The 20,930-nt window shown below is 40.8% G+C and overlaps 1 protein-coding gene across 12 annotated transcripts in view; it reads right to left on the reverse strand.

The window, feature by feature from the left end:
* Positions 1–20,930, reverse strand: part of GTF2I (general transcription factor IIi) — an 84,980-nt gene that overhangs the window by 23,624 nt on the left and 40,426 nt on the right. For all 12 annotated transcript variants that reach the window (XM_041747897.1, XM_041747896.1, XM_041747893.1 and 9 more), the window contains 7 exons: positions 19,147–19,257; positions 17,646–17,711; positions 13,802–13,985; positions 10,310–10,368; positions 9,657–9,728; positions 2,630–2,813; positions 1,432–1,490 (listed from right to left, as the gene is read on the reverse strand). In XM_041747897.1, coding sequence (XP_041603831.1) covers positions 1,432–1,490; positions 2,630–2,813; positions 9,657–9,728; positions 10,310–10,368; positions 13,802–13,985; positions 17,646–17,711; positions 19,147–19,257 — 735 coding nt within the window. The remainder of the gene's footprint in view (positions 1–1,431; positions 1,491–2,629; positions 2,814–9,656; positions 9,729–10,309; positions 10,369–13,801; positions 13,986–17,645; positions 17,712–19,146; positions 19,258–20,930) is intronic.

The raw sequence follows: 20,930 nt of genomic DNA on the forward strand, positions 1-20,930 counted from the left end.
TTGAGAATAATTCTCTATCACTTCTCTCAACAAAGCCTAGGTCATCCTGTCTTTATCACCAATACTGTTTCTTTGCCTAAGTCAAAAGCACATTAAGAAGGTCACTGTGTGGCTTCTGATGCTCATTGATCATGCCGTTTACCCAGCAGGATTCCTGGCACAGGAGAATTCTGTTTCCCTTGTACCATGTTTCTGAACCACTTTGTACGTCAGTATAAACACAAACAATTTTTTAAAAAACTTTTATTCATTTATTCATGAGAGAGACAGAGACAGAGACACAGGCGGAGGGAGAAGCAGGGAGGCTGATGTGGGACTTGATCCTGATCTCTGGGATCACAACTTGAGCCGAAGGCAGATGCTTAACTGCTGAGCCACCCAGGTGTCCCAACACAAACGATTTTATAATCTCTTTGGCTTATTGGCTGACCCTCGTGAGCTGCCCACAAGTAGAAGGATCAGTATTAAGTATAGACACCTTGTATACCATTTTGCTACAATATTTGTAAGAACAATTAACTGTGTGAATTCAGAAACACCACCTAGTTCTGTAGGGGGTGCCATTTTCTGTAATGCTATAGAATACAGGCAAGCAGTGGTCACTTTTTCTGACATTATGCATGGTAAACAAAAAAATGGCAAAGAAATAAAGGCAGACTTATAGTTCTTTGAAGAAAATAAAACCATTCATTCACACAACTGAGACTGAGACCTCACAGTTCTACTGGGCTATGAGGTCACTGCAGCTGCTGGAATTACAGTGTTTGTCATTAAAAAAAAAAACAAAACAGGGGATGCGTGAATAAAGATTAAGGTCTCAATCTGCATGGTAGGCCACATTAGCCCCATGTGGGGGCTGAACCAAGCACTTGAAATGTGTTTGTTGAAGTGAGATGCACTCTTAAGGATAAAACTTGCACAAGAGTTTTACCTCATCATGTGTTTATTTCAATCAATTACAGGTTGAAACACTGATTTAGCTACTGGAAAATTAAAAATGACACATGTGGCTTGCATTTGTGATGCACGTTATATTTCTACTGAACATCACTGATCTAAATTCAAAACCTGAGGTGCATTTGGGTTGCTCAGTGGTTGAAAGTCTACCTTTGGCTCAGGGCGTGATCCTGGGGTTCTGGGATCAAGTCCCACATTAGGGTCCCCGAAGGGAGCCTGCTTCTCTCTCTGCTTCTCTCTGTGTGTCTCTCACAAATAAGAATTTTTAAAAAAATATTTACATTCAAAGTCTGAGCTTTCCCAAAATTACCTGGGTGTGTACTGATAAATCAAGGCGTGCCTGCACTGAATGTCAACATATGATTTTGAAGGGGAAGGGAGAAAAGATGAGCTCTGTCCCTTTAAAATAAGATTGTCAAAAAGGTTAACATACACTGATCTAAGCTTTTAAAAAGGAATTCATAACTATCTTACCTGGTGTATTCGTTCTTGGCTGAGTGACTTCAGTAGTACTGTGGGTCAGAAGTTCTGGTCTGCAAAAAGGTGGGTCAGATTATTAAGAGAGCAGGCAGGGAATGCTTTATAGGCCTTCCTCACACAGCTGTGCACTGCCAATAATTTCCAATATGGTTCATTCTGCCTTCATACCCAGTGGGGTAAAAATCAGTTTGAGGACTTGATTATTTTGAAAATAGTAATTTTCACAGATTCAGGTTCAGATCTGTATGTCCTCAAAGGCATCTGAAGCTCAACTACACAGAAACAGTCGCCATTTCACCCAAAACAGTTTGAATATTTCTAAAATCAGATGAACTCCATCATAATACCTGTAATATCTGGTCCTGTTGTCCTAAAGTTCCCTCTCCCTTGTACAGTGAGACCCAGTGACAAAGGCAAGAACCCCAATGAGTAAGCCACAGACAGCTACCCATTCTACCCCTACCCCTTTAATAAATACCCTTCTGTATTAAAGACGGGTATTCTGCACCCTCTCCCTGGCCCCATATCACCCATTCTGCTACACTTCAAACTCAAGGCAGAAGAATCCTTTTAAAATCCAAATTACTAGTATTATTATTAAAGTAAGCTCTACGCCCAACTTGGGGCTTCAACTTGCAATATGAGAGTCATATACGGTACCGACTGAGCCAGCCAGTTGTCCCTCCAAATTCTTTTAAGACAAACTGGCTTTAAAACCTTTTAATTACTCCATTGATAGTCCAGTACCAAAGGCCTTCCTCCGTGCCCACATCTGCCAGGCTTCCCACAGGGCATCACTCCTTCCACAAAGAATGGTGTAGTTATGTGACCCATCCCTCCTCTACTTTTATTATTTCCTGTATGTGAAGTCCCTTTACACTACTTCATGCACAGCTGACCGATCAACCTGCCACCCCTCACTTTCTCCACCAAAGCACCCGGTAACATCTTATTGCATTTATCTCATATAATAAGCCTCCCAAGGACAAAGATGCCGTTGGACCCAGTTTTATCTATCTGGTATCTGGTAGTAAATAAACATTCGCTCAACACATGAACCTAACTCTAATATAACCTAATTTTAAATATGGAGAGTGAATCCAGCTGAGCAGGGAACAAAGACCCACTTGCAGGAAATTAATCTTTTCTTAAGGACAGCATTACAATTTGTTTCCAGATATTATAATCTTACCTTTTAATAACAAATTTAATTCGATTGCCCACTTGTATGATTTTCTCCAGCCTTGGGATGCCATACCACGAGGGACTTCTAAAAGGAATGTTTTCAGGTAGTCCTTCCACGTAAAGGTCATTAGGATGTGCCTCAAATTTCTGGTAAGGTACAGCTTTGGCCTCTGTGCTCCCCAAGGCTTCCGCTTCACAAAGGAAAAGCAATTCAGGAGATTAAGTTTCTGTTGAAATCACCGTTTAGTACAATCCAAAGAAAGGTAGTGGTCAACTTTCGGAAAAGCAAAGTAAACCCTGGAAACATACACACTAACTATGGAAATAGATTCAGCACAGCAAAGGCAAGAATGAATGCCCCATGACCAAGAGGCTAACTTCTGGTGGAGGGGAGTTTCCGGATTTGAAGACCCTCTTATATATGTATGTATGTGTTTATTTATTTACCTGAAGTTCAATTTGGCAACAAATAGCCTAACACCCAGTGCTCATCCCACCAAGTGCCCCCCTCAGTGCCCATCACCAAGTCACCCCAACCCCTCACCCACCTTCCTTTCCATTACCCCTTGTTCGTTTCCCAGAGTTCAGTATCTCTCATGATTTGTCACCCTCAGATATTTTCACTCATTTTCTTTCCTTTCCCCTTTATTTCCTTTCAGTACTTTTTATATTCCCCAAATGAATGAGACCATATAATGTTTGTCCCTGGATTTGAAGACCATCTTTTAATAGCGCTAAGGTCCTACAAAAGAATCTTCAATATCTTTGGGAGGAAATAAAAGGATAAGAGAACAACCACAGAGAATAAAAAATCTAATTTAGATACTACTTTTTCAAAGCATCTGGAGGCCGACTTTTGCTGCTTCATGTTCTGTGAGTGTGATAATCCTGTTAACTGACTCCTGCACACGAAGTTACTGCAGGCTCTATTCTTTACTTACATTGCAACCATGACATGAATGTTCCTTACCCCTTAAACCACACGAGTGTGGCATTTTAAAAGGAAATAACTTCTGCGAAGAATGCATGGAATGGGAAATAAAAATAGCAAGCAGAGACTGCTTTAGATTAAAAGAAATATATCAACCAAAGCTAATGCACCAATCTTGTTTAAACCCAAAATCAAAGCAAAACCTTTGTTTTATTTATTTTTAAAAGATTTTATTTTTTTATTCATGAGAGATACAGAGAGAGAGGCAGAGAGAGAAGCAGGCTCCATGCAGGGAGCCCAATGTGGGGCTTGATCCCAGGACTCCAGGATCACGCCCTGGGCCAAAGGCAGGTGCTCAATTGCTGAGCCACCCAGGCATCCCATTTATTCGTTCATTCATGAGAGACGCAGAGAGAGATATAGAGGCAGAGACCTAGGCAGAGAGAGAAGCAGGCTCCCTGTGGGGAGCCTGACACGGACTCGATCCCAGAACCCCGGGATCACGGCCTGAGCCGAAGGCAGTCACTCAACCACTGAGCCACCTAAGCGTCCCAAAGCAAAACCTTTAAAGGTCCTTTGCAGGTAAATGATAAACAGTTGATGGTGTGAGGTGTGACGACTACACGGTGCTCATGTAAGAAAATGAAAACACTATTCACGGAGGCATACTGAACACAATATAAGTAACATGGTACCTGTGACTTGCTTTACAGAACACTCTTACAAAGGGAAGAAAGGGAAAAAGATGAACAGTGTGGAAAAACCTTAATGATCAAAGATTCTGAAAACTGGGTACATGGGAACGTTTTGCACTGCCTTTCCACTTTTGAATCTGTGGAGAACTAAAATTTTAAAATGAAAAAATGAAATTTCCAATCTCTGCTCTGAAACCATACTTGAACAGAGCACTAAGAAAGATCTGAGGCCTTCCATTTAACTTGTTTCACTAGCACCAAATCTGAAGGACTCAAGTACAGGATCTCTTCACTCTAAGTAAAGAATGTGTATTTGAAATCACACACACAATATGTAATAAAGATTCTGACCTTTAAAGGAACCACTCCCTCAAGAAATAGGGTAGAGCCTTCCACACCACACCCAGGAGAAATCTACGCTACAATAGGATATGTGATAGAATAATAATTACTCATGGAAATAGAGCAAAAAAGAATATGGTAATAAATCTAACAAAGATAGAAGTTATTTATAGGAGAGGGGGAAGGCCAACTGCATCAGCTGGTCCCCAGTGAGGCCTCCTCTAGAGAATACAATGATCCGACTCCCTATTCCCTTCTTGTCCCCATACTATATAACCCTCTTGTATATTATGTATCCACTTCCTTTTCTCCATGCACCTTTCCCTGCATCTGGATGAAAGCCCCTGGGGGAAGTCCACTGCCTTCTGCTCTGACTCATTCTCAGCACCTGGTGCCCAGGCGTCCAGAGGGGCCTAAGGCCTAAAACTGAGTATTCTGCAGAATCAGCGGAACCATCTAGACTTACTATGTTCGACACTTAAAGAAAACATAAGCGTTCCTCTTTGCCTTTTAGGAACCTTTAAAGAAAGCAGCAACCCTCTCTTGTCCTAGACTCACCTAAGAACCTAAATAAAAATAAAGAGCCAGACTTTTCACTGTTTATGACATAGCAACATGTAAGCTCTTACCTATTTTCTTAGCTTTGACACAAGGCCCGAACATTTTTCTGTTGGCCACTTTTCGTGTGAGTGAGTGCCTTAGAACGTAGATCAAAAGCACATGTGGAGACTTGCGGGAAATGTGGCCTACTGCACTCTGAGAAACAAGCATTCCTTGCAGGCAGCTTCCAACAAGCCTCTAACATAGGAGAGTCGGAAGCTATGTCCACAGTAGGTATGGAGCTGCGAGGGACAGGCCCTGTGCTCAACTCTCAGAAAGAAGCATTCCTTGAATGCAGCTTTCAACTAGCCACTCACCTATGGGAGTTAGAATCTAGCTCCACTCTAGGTGAGGTATAAGGGCTTGTCAACAGCCTCTTCCTTCCATGAGGCCAAGTCAGCTGGCTTGGCAAGCATCAATGGCTTGGCAAGTCAGTTGGCTTGGCCAACTATTTTCCCCCAAGCTCAACTTCCAGAACCACACATGAGGGCAAAGTTTAAACCAGCTCATGCAAATACTCCTGGACTCTAATGACACTATGATGGCTTTTCCAATGATGAATGACCTTCTTGATTTGATTCATTTTATTAAATGCCTTGGAAATATAATGATCTTTAAAGCTGTAAAGATGCCTAAGTTTATTACTCATTAGCTGATTTCTGACCAGGTATACCAAGAAGAGAGAACTTGTCACTAAAGTCTTTTTTTTTCTTTTTTAATAAGATTTTATTTATTCATGAGACACAGAGACATAGGCAGAGGGAGAAGCAGGCTCCCTGTGGGGAACCTGATGTGGGACTTCATCCCAGGATCCCGGGATCACAACCTGAGCCAGATGCAGCTGCTCAACCGCGGAGCCACCCAGGTGCCCCAGTCCCTGGCTTGTTAACATTGGCCACTTATTCCCATTTTTAAAGGTACAAAAGCCACGAATGGCATCTTTTGCGAGATTCAGCAAGTATGTTTGCCACACCTGGTTTAAGCAAGAATGACGTGCAGTATGTTTGTAGTTTAATGTCACTAAGGTCCTATATTCACGTTGGGTTGTCCAGAACAGGGATGAGGAGAAAAAACTTAAAATTCGGACTTCTCAGGGGATCCCTGGGTGGCTTGCGCCTGCCTTTGGCCCAGGGCGCAATCCTGGAGTCCCGGGATCGAGTCCCGTATTGGGCTCCTGGCATGGAGCCTGCTTCTCTCTCTGCCTCTCTCTCTCTCTCTCTCTCTATCATGAATAAATAAATAATAAAAAAACTTAAAAAAAAAAGATTAAAAAAAAATTACGGACTTCTCCCCAAGGCCTTCTAATCTGAGGTCAACATTACAGGTAAATGATCCATACAGATTCTGCCAACAACATGCGATCAGTGACCTACGTTCCAAGATGCCACCTGAGATGCACCTAAGAGCTGCTTTAACACCCAGTGCCATGCACTGCCCCCTGGAAACCACAGGGCAAATAAGAATTGTCACCCAGGAGACTTGGTTTTTTGTGGTGAAACTCTAATGGTTTCTCTCACATAACAGTGAGAACACCCGTGGGCCACCCACACTGGCCTCTGCTGCAGCCTTCCCTGTGGAGGACAGCTGGGGCACTCCTGTACTGCCTTTGGACTACTCGGTGACATAATTTAATGAGGTCCAATGTACACTACCTGACTGAAAGGCTCAGTGGTTCCTGATGGCGTTAGCATACACTTCCATGACATTATCTATTCAGACATTTGGTCAGTACCTGCTCCAGCCCCAGTCATAGTTCTAGAAGCAGATAAGATACAGAAGATCTTGGCTGTCATTATCTACGGGTGTTGTAATGGGAGGCAGAAGACCACCCTCAGTGCTTGAGGATAGAAAATGTGATGACATATAATGAGCTTAGGGGTATAACAGTAGATGGTAACTCAGGAAAGACCTGGCCAATAGGGTCACATTTAAGATGTAAATGAAAAGAAGAGGCACAAAATATCTCAGGTCATAGCAGGGGCACACTCCCAAGGACGTGACCTTGGAAAAATAAAAGATAAGTAGATGGCAGTAACAACTGGTACCAAGTGAGCAAATGGGACTGTCAACCAGGTGGTATCAGAAAGAAGGCAGGGTGGCTATGATCAGGGACTGTGGAGTTTATTCCAAGAAAAACGGGAGGCCATGGAACAGAAAAGAGGGAAGGGAAATGCCTCCATTTTATGTTTTGATGATATTAAAACCTAGCTGCAAAAAAAAACAAAAAAAAAAAAACAAAAAAAAACAAAAAAAAAAAACAAAAAACAAAAACCTGGCTGCTTTGTGGCACCAACTTTGACAAGAGCAAGAGACAGCAGCAGAGAAGGAGTGCAGATGTGGGGTGGGCAGAAAGTCTGTCAGCAGGAGGCCATGTGAGAATTGAGAAGAGAAATCCAGGATCCTCATGGGGCTTTGGCTGGGACAAAGTGGCGGGTGGTGCTACACAATGGTTGGGTAAAGGAATATGTTGCGGGGGGGGGGGGGGGGGGGGGCGATGGGACAAAAATCTTAATTAGGCCATGTGAAATCTGCAGATATATCAAAACAGGTGGAGGAGGGAACCCTGGGTGGCGCAACGGTTTAGCGCCTGCCTTTGGCCCAGGGCGCGATCCTGGACACCCGGGATCGAATCCCATGTCAGGTTCCCGGTGCATGGAGCCTGCTTCTCCCTCTGCCTATGTCTCTGCCTCTCTCTCTCTCTGTGTGACTATCATAAATAAATAAAAATTTTAAAAAAATTTATAAAAAAACAGGTGGAGGAAAAAGAAAGGTCGAGTGTCAGTTGGGAATGTCCAGGGCTAGAAACTTAAATGCAAAAGCCATCAGGAAATTGGGACTCTGGGACGCCTGGGTGGCTCAGCAGTTAAGCGTCTTCCTTCAGCTCAGGGGTAATCCTAGAATCCCAGGATCAAGTCCCACCATCAGGCTGACTGCATGGAGCTTACTTATCCCTCTGCCTATGTCTCTGCCTCTCTCTTTCTGTGCCTCTCATGAATAAATAAATAAATAATCTTTTTAAAGTGGGGGGAATAAAAGGGGGGGGGTAGGGACTCTACTATGTTCCCAACATGAGATGGGAAGGATTAGCTGCTGAGAAAGCACAACAGGGAAAGAGCGAGAGGGCTCAGGAGCGAGCTGCTAGGCGGCACCCCAAGCTGTCCAGACTGAACTGAAGGGAGGTGTGGTCATGAACAAGGAGGACAGCCACCGACACAGGAAGAAACCAAGAGTCACCCAGGTTTGAAACAACCAATCCCATTGCAGGGCACTGAAAATCAGGGCAAAGCAGGGGAACATGAGCCTTGGTAACAAAAGATGTTGCAGTGCCAAACCAAACCTAAGTATGGGTGGGTAAGTGTTCAGGGATGTGAGCCAGCAAGGCCAGGGAACGAGAGGAAAACAGGTGGTTCACACTGTGTTTTCAGATGACCAGACCTCCAATGACAGACTGCAACCCAGGCCCTTTCCGACAAAGAGACGCACCACGTGCTCCTACAGGGCTCAAAGACAAAGGACGACTGCCAGGTGCTGGGCGCTGTATCAGTAATGCTGGGTCAGAGTTACTCAGGAAAAGAGCTCGAGTTTCCACTGCACCACTCTCTCCCCTGTGATATGGGTCTAGAACTCTTGATGATTTACAGATGGATATTGACCAATTAAAGAAAACTGGAGGTGACACACCAGTCAGAATGGCTAATATTAACAAGTCAGAGGATGCAGAGAAAGGGGACCCTCTTGCACTGTTGCTGGGAATGCAAGCTGGTGCAGTCACTCTGGAAAATAGGATAGAGGTTCCTCAAAAAGTTCAAAATAGAGCTACCGTATGACCCAGGAATTGCACTACTGGGTATTTAGCCCCAAGATACAAATATAGTAACTGAAGGGACACATGCACCCCGGTTTACAGCAGCAATGTCCACGATAGACAAACTATGGAAACAGCCCAGATGTCAATGGACAGATGAACAGATGAATGGACAAAGAAGATGTGGTATATATATAAAATGGAGTATTGCCACCAAAAAAAAATGAAATCTTGCCGTTTGCAATGATATGGATGGAACTAGGGGGTATTATGCTGGTAAAATAAGTCAGAGAAAGACAAATACTGTATGATCTCACTCATATGTGAAATTTAAGAAACTAAACATAATCATAAGGAGAGAGAAGTAAAAATAAAACCAGATGAAATCAGAGGGAGACAAATCGTCAGAGACTCTTAATCATAGGAAACAACCTGAGGGTTGCTGGGCAGGAGAGTAGAGGGACGGGGTAACAGGGTGATGGGCATTAAAGCGGGCGCGTGACGTGATGAGCATGGGGGGTTATACAAGACTGAATCGGTGAACGCTCTTCTGAAACTCACTGTATTTAATTTCTTTCTTTTTTTAACTGTAATTTCTTAAAGCAAAATTTAGAAAACTTATTCTGTAATATACTTTAGTCATGGAGGAAATCAGACTTACCAAATTTTTTGCAGAAAAGCTGATCTACCATCTTCCGCAGTTTTGTGATTCTGGCGTACCACTCTTCCTTCACTGTAAGAGCAACAAATATAAAAATGTCCTCTAACTGGTAGCATCACTAAACTAGGCCAAGTAAGTATTATGATTTTTCTTAAAGTTTATTTAAGTAATCTCTATATCCAATGTGGGGCTCGAACTCATGACCCTAAGATCTCACATCTCACAAATAAGTATGATACCCATGGCTCTGTGCTCTAAAAAGTGAACCCTTTATGTCCTGTGGACGATGATGAGAGAGGATTCCACTGACCAACGCAGATGTGGATAAAACACTCTGCTACACTGTGCCAGACTTTGTGTCTCAGAAGTAGAACACGTATAGTTCTCTTCACCTACCCAGAGATGTGATGTTTACAGTTAATTTTAATGGATTATTAGGAGGAAGGTAAGTTTATTCTTTTTGAAAGCATAGTATTGCAATATTGTGTGTTTCTTGTATTTAATGTTCTGATTTTGCACATTTTTTAAAAGTTATCTCTATGCCCAAGGAGGGCTCAAACTCACAACCCCTATCAAGAGTCACATGTTCTACCAACAGGGCTAGCCAGGGATCTCACTTTGACACATAGTTTGAAACAAGACTGGAGACCTACCTCCTGAAGCTGGTTTATCAAGCTGTAAGTCTTCACGTGTTGAATTCAGAAGTTCATGTCTATAAGGTAAGAAAAAATACTAAGGATTTACCAGGCAACATTTAGCAAAAGTAGCAACTACTAGTACTTATTTGATATTCAGTCATGAAGACCAGTTTTAAATTTTTTTTTTTTTTTTTATGATAGTCACAGAGAGAGAGAGAGAGGCAGAGACACAGGTGGAGGGAGAAGCAGGCTCCATGCACCGGGAGCCTGATGTGGGATTCGATCCCGGGTCTCCAGGATCGCGCCCTGGGCCAAAGGCAGGCGCCAAACCGCTGCGCCACCCAGGGATCCCTGAAGACCAGTTTTAAAAAGAAGAGACAATCTGGACTCTTAAGCACAATTAAACCCTTATTTCTGGAGATTTCAGGAGAGTAATAAAACCAAACAATAACTGCAAATTGTTTCATAAGGTACGTCTTGGAGCATTTGTCCTTCATGGAAACACTTCACTTTGCAACCCAAAGATATCTTATAAAAGCATATACCAAAAGAAGTGAACCACAAAAATTTTCAATGAGATCCTTTAATTTTACATTATACTCAGGACTACCTCACCTTAAGACATCTATAAATTGGTTATAAAAATCCTAATTATACTTCAATACTAACACACCTGCAAGACAGATTACACGTTTTGGGTTTTTTTTTTTTTTTTTTTTTGGTAATACAAAACTGCCCAGAAAACATAATTTCTAGATCACAGAATTTTCATAAACTAACATATATCCCATCATTCCATTTTGATGTAATGAGCTATAGTTGGGGGTTGTGGATAAGGGTGGGAATTGGGTCAGATATAAGCATGACCCTATTAACAACCATCTCAAAAATGTTGGAAACAAGCCCAGGATTAAATCAAGGGTGTATACATAATATTTAAATAATATTAGTGAGCTATAAATAAAACATATGCTAAGCTCTATAGAATTACCCTTCTAAATCAATCAAATACTTTACACACATCAAGAATAACCACATTAACTATTAGGGAAAGACTTTAGAAGTCCCTCTCAATATGGAAGAGAGCCTGTCACAAATAGGTATATTGAAAGGACCTGAAACAGGATGTGCACAGCCTAAATTATTCAACAATACACTTGCATTAACATTTAAACATCCAAACAGTTTTATACCCTTCAAGGTTAGCAAATACAAGCAATGCTATATATAAAAAATTTATATATAGAAGTTCTATAAATATAAAAAAAAAAAAGAAGTTCTATATAAATATAACAAATTTATAAAATAAATTCTGTATTTTCTTTAAATATTGTTATTTAAAAATGAATTCAAAACCTCTAATATTAAAAGCACAATAAAATGATAGATAGCACAAGTTTTCTTAAAACAATAAACGTATTAATTTATCAATTTATGGGGGAAGGGGGATGCTGACTGATGGTCCTTGGGTAGTGTCAGGGTTTTAGAACAAGCCCATTTGGTTGACAATTCAATTTCATGAGCCTACTAGATCTTGAAACTATAATTTGTTTGCAACGACTTCTCTCTGTGGAGGACAGCTCACTTATTACCTTGAGATACCTCTTGGGTCTTTTTCATGCTTAGTTAAATCTTAAAAGCTGTCATCCCCTTACCGAATACCAGTATAGACGCAAGCATGCTTGGTTGTAATCTTTGATCAAAACAGTTGTTAAATTTCCATTTTTTTCAGCAGCACCAGAGTGTTCCCAAAGTAATGAAGTTGAATACTTCTGCAAATGATAATACTATTATTCTACCACTTTTTGAAAAATATGTATTTTATTTGAGAGTGAACATGGGGGCAGGGGTAAGAGGGAGGGAAAGAGAGAATCTTAAGCAGACTCTGTGCAGAGCCCGAGGCGGGGCTTGATCTCAGGTCCCTGGGATGACAACCTGAGCCAAAACTTAAGAGTCAGATATTTATCCAATTGAGCCACCCAGGCACCCCATTCCACTACTTTACTGTTTGATTTTTTTAAAAAGATTTATTTATTTATTTATGATGGACATAGAGAGGGAGAGAGGGAGGCAGAGACACAGGAGGAGGGAGAAGCAGGCTCCATGCCAGGAGCCCGACATGGGACTCGATCCCGGGACTCCAGGATGGTGCCCTGGACCAAAGGCAGGCGCTAAACCGCTGAGCCACCCAGGCATCCCCTACTTTACTGTTTATAGTTCAAGATATGAGAGAAAAAAGTTCAAAAATAAGTTATAATAATATGCACACAGAATCAAAAGATTCATTCCTAATCACAAGACTTCAAATGAAAGCATGTCTTTCAGCAAAAGCACACTCATGGCAACACCCTTGGGCCTGAGTACTGCTTGGTCTAGACCCATAATGGTTTATCTCTCTCATGGCTACAACTGGTTGAGGAATAAGCATTTAAGAGAATTCTAACTGGAGAAGAGGAAGGCCACCTTCCAAGAGAAACACAGGTAGCTGTGGGCTCTCCTCCATACACTGCCTGGCTGGGAGGCCAGGAATTTCTGCATCCGGCACATAATTGGTCTAAGGAAACTAGCAGCTCAAAGAAGGAAGAATCCGGAGAATAAAAGCAGAGCCTTCCATACCAGTTTTAATCATCTTACCCCTGACCTCCTTCTCAGGTGAGATAAGCATATTCCTGTATGAAGGTGACTAACAAGGATTTTTGTACCTCACTGCTGCAATTCCTAACCACTACCCTACCCTTTCCATGGCAGAAAGTCTCTATTTATGGGTGCCTTGGTGGGTGGGTGGGTGGGTGGGGGGTCGCTCAGTCAGTTAAGGGTCCATCTCTTGGTTTTGGCTGAGGTCGTGATCTCAGGGTCATGAGATTGAGCCCCACATCGGGCTCCATGCTCATCATGGAGTCTGTTTGAGATTTTCTCTCTCTCTCTCTCAAATAAATAAATAAATCTTAAAACAAAACAAAACCTCAGCCCTAAAAACAGGACACAATAATGACAAATACTATATTAATTTTTTTAAAAAAATCTTATGCTGATACATGGGCAGCCTGGGTGGCTCAGCAGTTTAGCACCTGCCTTCAGCCCAGGTCGTGATCCCAGAGACCCAGGATAGAGTCCCATGTCGGGATCCCTGAATGGAGCCTACTTCTCTCTCTGCCTGTGTTTCTGCTTCTCTGTGTCTCTATGAATAAATAAAATCTTAAAATATATACATATATATTATGCTGATACATTGATACTTTATTCCTTTCTTTAGCAGACTTAGCAGAAAATTGGAGAAAAGAATGACAGCTATAAGTCAACCACATGAGCAGATATTCATGTTCCAGAAGCCAACTCTGGGCATGACAAAGAAAATCCTGTCCACAGACACATTAAAACATGGTAAATAAAACAATATATAACTCAAATTTAATTAAAACAGAGCCCTAGAGGTTAACAAACATTTGACAACAGTATAAAAAGATGCACTAAATAAGAACAAAGACAAAAGTCCAAAGAGTGTCTTACTTCTTAATCACAAAACGAATCCTTTCCTTTGCCAGTAATATCCTCTCAAGGCGAGGAATTCCGTAAGTAGACGGTCTTCTAAAAGGAATTCCTTCTGGAAGTCCTTCTACATAAAGATCTTCAACGTGTGACTGGAAAAGAGGGTATGGGATCGTCACAGGACCTTTGGCTTTGATAGCTTGAGCTTTAAGGATAAGAAGAGAAAGGAAAAATCATTAATTTACAAGGATTAACCACAGCCACAGTTTGTACAATAGAGTAATTGAATATGTACTGCTCTGTAACTTTCACTACTTTATCTTTGCTTTTTTGTTTTCTAAACTATAACTAAATCACAAGAATACTACAAAGAAACTAAAGAAAAAGAACACCAACGATGCCAGTAGTCTAACCAAATCTGCAATCAAACAGTGTATTATTTTGGGGTAACATAGATGCAAGCCAGATGTTCTATTGAAATTTAAAGAATGTGCAATCCAGAATAACACACTGGTTCGCATCAGCTAATACATGCAGTACGTACAGAAAGACAAGTGATATTTTTCAATGACAAACATTAGTATAGAAAGGATTTTTTTTTAGATAAAGTAATTAAAGTACAAGATTTTTTTTCTGAATTGTAAAGATTCTGCTAAGATATGCTTGTCCAAAGGTAAAATAATGCAGCAGCTGCGAAAGGTCAAAAACATGGAGAATCAAATATAATGAGAAGACCTTAGTGATTTTATCAAACAAACTAGGAAGGGTCAGATTCTCCAAACAACAGGGTACGGCTGAATATCATATGTAATGTTTGTGATAATGGAACTGAGATTAAGACAATTCTTTCCCCTCACCTAACTCCTGATTTTGCATTGTTTGTTTTCAAAGTAAGCTTTATGCCCAACAAGGGGACTAAACTCATGACCCTGGGTGTATCAAGAGCGGCATGCTCTACAGACTGAGCCAGCCAGGCACCCAACTCCCCATTTTGTATAATTTTAAAAAAAATTTATTTATTTATTTATGATAGTCAGAGAGCGAGAGCGAGAGAGAGAGAGAGAGAGAGAGAGGCAGAGACACAGGCAGAGGGAGAAGCAGGCTCCATGCACCGGGAGCCCGATGTGGGATTCGATCCTGGGTCTCCAGGATCGCGCCCTGGGCCAAAGGCAGGCGCCAAACCGCTGCGCCACCCAGGGATCCCAACTCCCCATTTTGAAATGTAGAGCTGAAATGACAAGGTGTCTGGGACACTGTAGTTTTGTTTGTTTGTTTTTTATGATTTTATTTATTTATTTGTAAGAGACACAGAGAGGGAGGCAGAGAGAGAAGCAGACTCCTCGCAGGGAGTGGGACTGGATCCTTGGACCCGGGATCATGCCCTGAGCTGAAGGCAGACAATCAACTGCTGAGCCACCCAGGCATCCCAGGATATTGGGATTTTAAAATAAGTTTGCATCAAAAAGAGATGGGACAGGAGAGAGAGGACAAGAAGGAAACTCTCATAATGTTAAAGGTTGTTGAATTTGGGTGATGGATACTTAGAGGGTCTCTGTATCACTTACTTTTAGTTTTGTTTGGAAAATTTAATAAAAAGGTTTTATTTATTTATTTATTTATTTATTTATTTATTTATTTATTAAAGATTTTATTTATTTATTCATGAGAGAGACAGAGAGAGAGGGGCAGAGACACAGGAGGAGGGAGAAGCAGGCTCCATGCCGGGAGCTTGATGTGGTACTCGATCCCGGGACTCCAGGATCACGCCCTGGGCTGAAGGCAGGCGTTAAACCGCTGAGCCACCCAGGGATCCCCCAATAAAAAGGTTTTAAAAAGCATGAGTTAAGCTCATCTACAACAGAGACACATTTATAGATTGTATTAAAAATTTCATTTAAATATTTTGATACTGAGTCAATCAATGCCAAATATTTTAGGACTGCAGAGCAGACACATATCACTCCTCTCAAAGGCTTTTACTTCGCTCGATGAGCACAGCAGTTACAGAAAAAGCTATCTAGGGGGTGTACAGCAAGAACAGCCAATGAGCTACTGACCTGGCCAAAAAGGCCCCCCACCTTGCAGCCTCCTCCTTGTTCCACAGGAATCCCACCTCATCAAAAAAGCCATCCTTTTTCACTAGTATTCTATGTAGAATTCTGTTTGCTGAATGTTAATACCTGTACTGAAGTTTCAAGTGGACCGCAGTACCATTACTGCTGAGTTACATTTAACATCCTTTGTTAATCTGAAAATCCTATTCACATAACAAAGAAACCATCTTCCCCTAAGGCTATCACTATTGTTTCAATTTGTAAAATGTGAATAATGTTCTTATAATCTCATCATGCTAGGAAAACATTATTTTCTTACATGCAAAATAATGAAATAAATCACCAAGTAAAAACAGAATTTCTCTTTATGAGAAGCACTGAGATTTCTAAAACTGTCTAAGAGTAATTATTTTTACTGCAAACAGTACTACAGTAAGTATATAAATGTGTAACAAAAAACATTTGCTAATTACATACAACCTATTACAGGAAGTAATTTACAGACACTATGCTGTCTATCTTATCAAATCTTCGTAACACATCCTCAGCTCCGCTGATCCTTTCCCAAGAAAGGTTCAGAGAGGAATGAAGAGAAATGGCTGAGCATTCTGTCCCCAGGGCCTGTAACCTTACCAGCATGGGACACTGCTTAATGTAGAACAGGTTCTGGGAGTTTCTGCTTTGAAGTGGACCAATTAAAATCACAGGCAAACTGCTCTGGCTACTGGAGAGGGAAGGCTACTAAGAGAATCATAAGGAAATAACTGAAAGCATTAGGGGAAAGTTAAATGAATTTGTTACTGAATTTGCTCTCATTCTGAATCTCCACAGACGGGATGGCTGTCATCCATGAAAAATGGTACAGGAGCTCATATGTGAAGTTTATCAAAGTAAATAATACCCGTGTAGTTTATCATTCAAGAGCGTAACCCAGAGAAACTCAGTGATACAGGAGAACACGCTAAATATAGGATTTTCAAGTGAAAATTCAGTGAATCAGCCCATTTTATAGACTGTCCGTCTAGTACAAAGTAAAGAATCCTCCAAATAAAAACACAGTTCAATGATGGTTGCTATTTTTAGGTGAGCATTTAATATATACCAACTGGTGGTAACACGGTGCTTGTTTCCTTGATCACTATCTAAAGACAAATGTAGGATAGAATAATGAAAGGAAGGAGAAGAGAATTTGAGATCTAACTTAACCAATTATGTATCAATCATCAAAAACTGGGACACTAGATGAATACCAGACTTAACACAGCAGATGAAGTAAGACTATTACTAAAGAATCTCAACTTCAATTCAACCTCCAAGATCTGGGACTTTTGCAACAAATATGTAAATCAACTCCCAAAGGCTCATGTTGAAGTGTTAAGAGAAATGCTTCCTGGTAATCACAGAAAGAAAACTTTCCCAAAGCATCAAAGTAATCGAGGAGATAGGGTTTCTAATATTTGGACAGATACTCCCCATGACCTTCTGAGGGAACCATATACAATCAAGGCACACTTCACTGAGAGAAGTAGACTTTCTTACATTGGATGATATATAACCTCATTGTTAAAAGGCTTATCAACAAACTATTACAAGAATTTCTTAGTTTAGGGGTGGCTCAGTCAGTTAAGTGTCTGCCTTTGGCTCAGGTCATGATCCCAGGGTCCTGGGATGGAGCCCCTCATAGGGCTCCCTGCTCAGTGGGGAGTCTGCTTCTCCCTCTCCGTCCTGCCTGCCAATTCCCCCTGCTTGTGCTCTGTCAAATAAATAAAATCTTAAAATAAAATAAAAAGAATACCTGAGTTTAGACTCACCATATTTTCTTTCAAACAACTCTTCAACTTGTTTCCGTAGATCAGTAATTCGAGCATTCCATTTCTCTGAAAAATTGAGATTTCAAGTTACATCTAAATAATAAATCCCCGTTTGGACACACTATTATATTACAATGATCCAACATCTAATAACTTATTTTCTACATAATATATCCTATTTTTTTATATTAAGTAATCTCTATGTACAACATGGGACTTGAACTCATGACCCCAACCAAGACCAACAGTCTTCCACTTACTAAGTCAGCTAGTGCACCCATCCTAATTTTTAATAATGCAACTCCATCTATATAATTTTACTGCTTTATGAAGAACTATTCTCTTTCTTGTGCTTCTTAGGATTGGTCCAGTGAGAGGTTATAAGAGATGTTTTTAAAAGTTTATTTTCAAGGGGCACCCAGCTGGCTCAGTCAAAAGAATGTGCAACTCTTGATCTTGGGGCCATTGAGTTCAAGCCCCACATGAGGTGCAGAGATTACTTAAATAAATAAAAAAAAAAACCTTTAAGAAAAACAAAGTTTATTTTCAAAATAAACCGAGTACCTCTTTTTAGCCTGATAATTTCTAAAAAGGTCAAAAAAGACCAGTCCAATTAAACAGTATTAAGTGGAGGCAAAAAAGAGGAGGTGTCTAAGGTCATTCTGAAAACTTTCTAAAGCATGCCTATGTTCTGTCGAAATAAGTATTTAAACACAGTTGCACCCTTCAAGAGAGTGCTAAGGAATATAAATAGCTGCAAACTTACTACTATCCATATAAAAATCAATTTATATCCAACATTTATGACTATGACAAATTAAAATACTTAAAAAGCTACTTAAAAAGTACACAAGTGGGGATCCCTGGGTGGCTCCGCGATTTAGCGCCTGCCTTCAGCCCCAGGGCGTGGTCCTGGAGTCCCGGGATTGGGTCCTGAGTTGGGCTCCTTGCATGGAGCCTGCTTCTCCCTCTGCCTGTGTCTCTGCCTCTCTCTCTGTGTCTCTCATGAATAAATAGAATCTTAAAAAAAAAAAAAGTACACAAGTGAAATGTTCTAACTATTCAAAATATGGATCGCAAATATAATTTGCTCCACTGATATTTAGTCCCTTAAAAAAGATACATCATCCACTGGGGCTTGTTTAGATTAGCTGCTGGCAGTTACACAGTATAAGAAAAATCAATGCGTAAAATAGATTTTAAATAAGCAAATGAGGTTTTAAAGTGAAGAAAAACGACTTAATTACTAAGTTGTCAAAACCCTGACTCAAAGTCTATTAACTGTACTTAACATCAGAAGATGCTGTGCCTCGTGCTCAGCCCCAAACCTTGCTTCAGCAGTGTCTGTAAGCTTGCTTCCAACTGTGCTAATCTAAGGTAGTAATGTATTTTTAAAGCAGCTCATTCCCTCCACGCTCACCAGAATGGCTCAAAGTTCTACAAGAAATCACTGGAAGGACAGAGAGGAAAGGCGCCTGCCCACATCTGATCTTGAACGTACCGAAGTTGAACTCCCTCACTTTCCGCTTCCCAGCATTGGCAGGCTCCGAGACCGCTGGCTGGGGCGGCTCGCTGCTCTTTGGTCTCTTGGTAGGTGGAGAATAATCATCATCTTGAAAAAGAAAATGGTCATCACTGGAGGAACAGTATGACATAGTCCCAGCTACCGCTGTTCAATCCTCAATATTCAAAGACAGAGGTGGGAGTCTTCACCCCCGTGGGCAGCCGCAGTCAGCACCTCCCTGCGGGCATCTTTGCCTAGTCCCTCCCAGTAACCCCTTCAGCTTTCCTGCTCTGGGAGGCTGTGCTCGGGTAGACAGTCCTCATCTCTCTACCTTACTTCATCTTGACTTTCCTTAACTGGAACCACATCCTCATAGATTTCCCTTCTCCCCTAACTCCTCTCAACTCTTGAGATTACAATCTCTTTAAAGTCTTTTCAAGAAAAAGGTTTTAATGGAGACAGGTAACTACAGTTCTACAAATATGTAAGAAAAAGGGGAGGAAACATAGCTTGAAGAGAAAACTATTTCAGCTCATACGAGATCCAAGCATGCACAAACAAGGGAGGGTGGGTAACTGTATGTCGAACACTTTGAACAAACACAGAACTTACAGAATTAATGAAATAATGCTACATTATTTGTGAAACAGATAACGCTGAGTCAACACAAAACCTAGTAGAAGTGGGCAAGCAGATATTTAAGTACAGAATGTAGACGACTTAAGACACTGGTAGCCCGAGTTCATGATACTGTCTTAGTGGATATGTCTGCAGTGCGACTCTGCTAGGAAACTGCATCTAATGCTAGAATTAAGGACATCTGGATAAAATAAGAAAAGCTACCAATGCCATCTTTTTCTAGAACCCTGAAAATGTCTTGTGGTACAATACTGATTTCTGCTCAAACATCATCCATACATTACTAAAACTACCCGTTTACAAAATCTCTACTTGAAATTCAATCTGGGAATGGGAAAGAAATAATCACTGTATTAAAGACAATCTCAGAAAGATGCCATTCAAGTACTACAGGTCACTCTTCTAAATAATTTTCACTTTCCTCTCACAACTCAAGAAATCGGCTTAGCAAGTGTTCTGTGACCTAACCATGACATACCACTCAGCAGTGCAGCTGAGATCAGACTCTGAGTGTGACTCTTACCAGCACACTAACATGGTACTCTCAAAGAGAGAACAAGAAATTCCAATTCAGCAAATACACAACGTTGCCTAGAACAACCATACATAACTTCTATGTATTTTGTACGTTAATCAAGGGAAAATCTGACCGAAGCTTAAAAGACATGTATGTCATTCCTCTCCCGGCATCATAGAACACAATCAGACACTGTAATCCTGGTTCTTCCTCAAACACCAAGAGATACTCTAGTAACATGAAATCATTTGCTGATTATTCCAACCAATAGGAGAAAAAGTCACCAATGTCACCAATACCAGATTAAGTCACATCAGGACCCATTTATGAGCTGGAAAAGACCAAAATGCCACATTTAGGGGATAGTGGGAAATGTTATCATATAAACAACTTAAAATACTCTTTCATGTATTGACAGCCACTGTAGAAACACTTCTTCAAATCCAGAAAAAAAGAAATCTATTGTAGAAGATTTTAAAATTACAAACTAGTAAAATAAAACTCGATCATGTCATCTGGGCTTATTAAATTACTACAAGGATTAGTGGTCAAATGACTATAAAAATGGTTAAAAGACTATAAAGATTATCGAGTAATTATATTCAATCTAAAAAGACACATTTGG

The sequence above is a fragment of the Vulpes lagopus genome, chromosome 3 (assembly GCF_018345385.1).
Source record: "Vulpes lagopus strain Blue_001 chromosome 3, ASM1834538v1, whole genome shotgun sequence".
NCBI lineage: Eukaryota > Metazoa > Chordata > Mammalia > Carnivora > Canidae > Vulpes > Vulpes lagopus.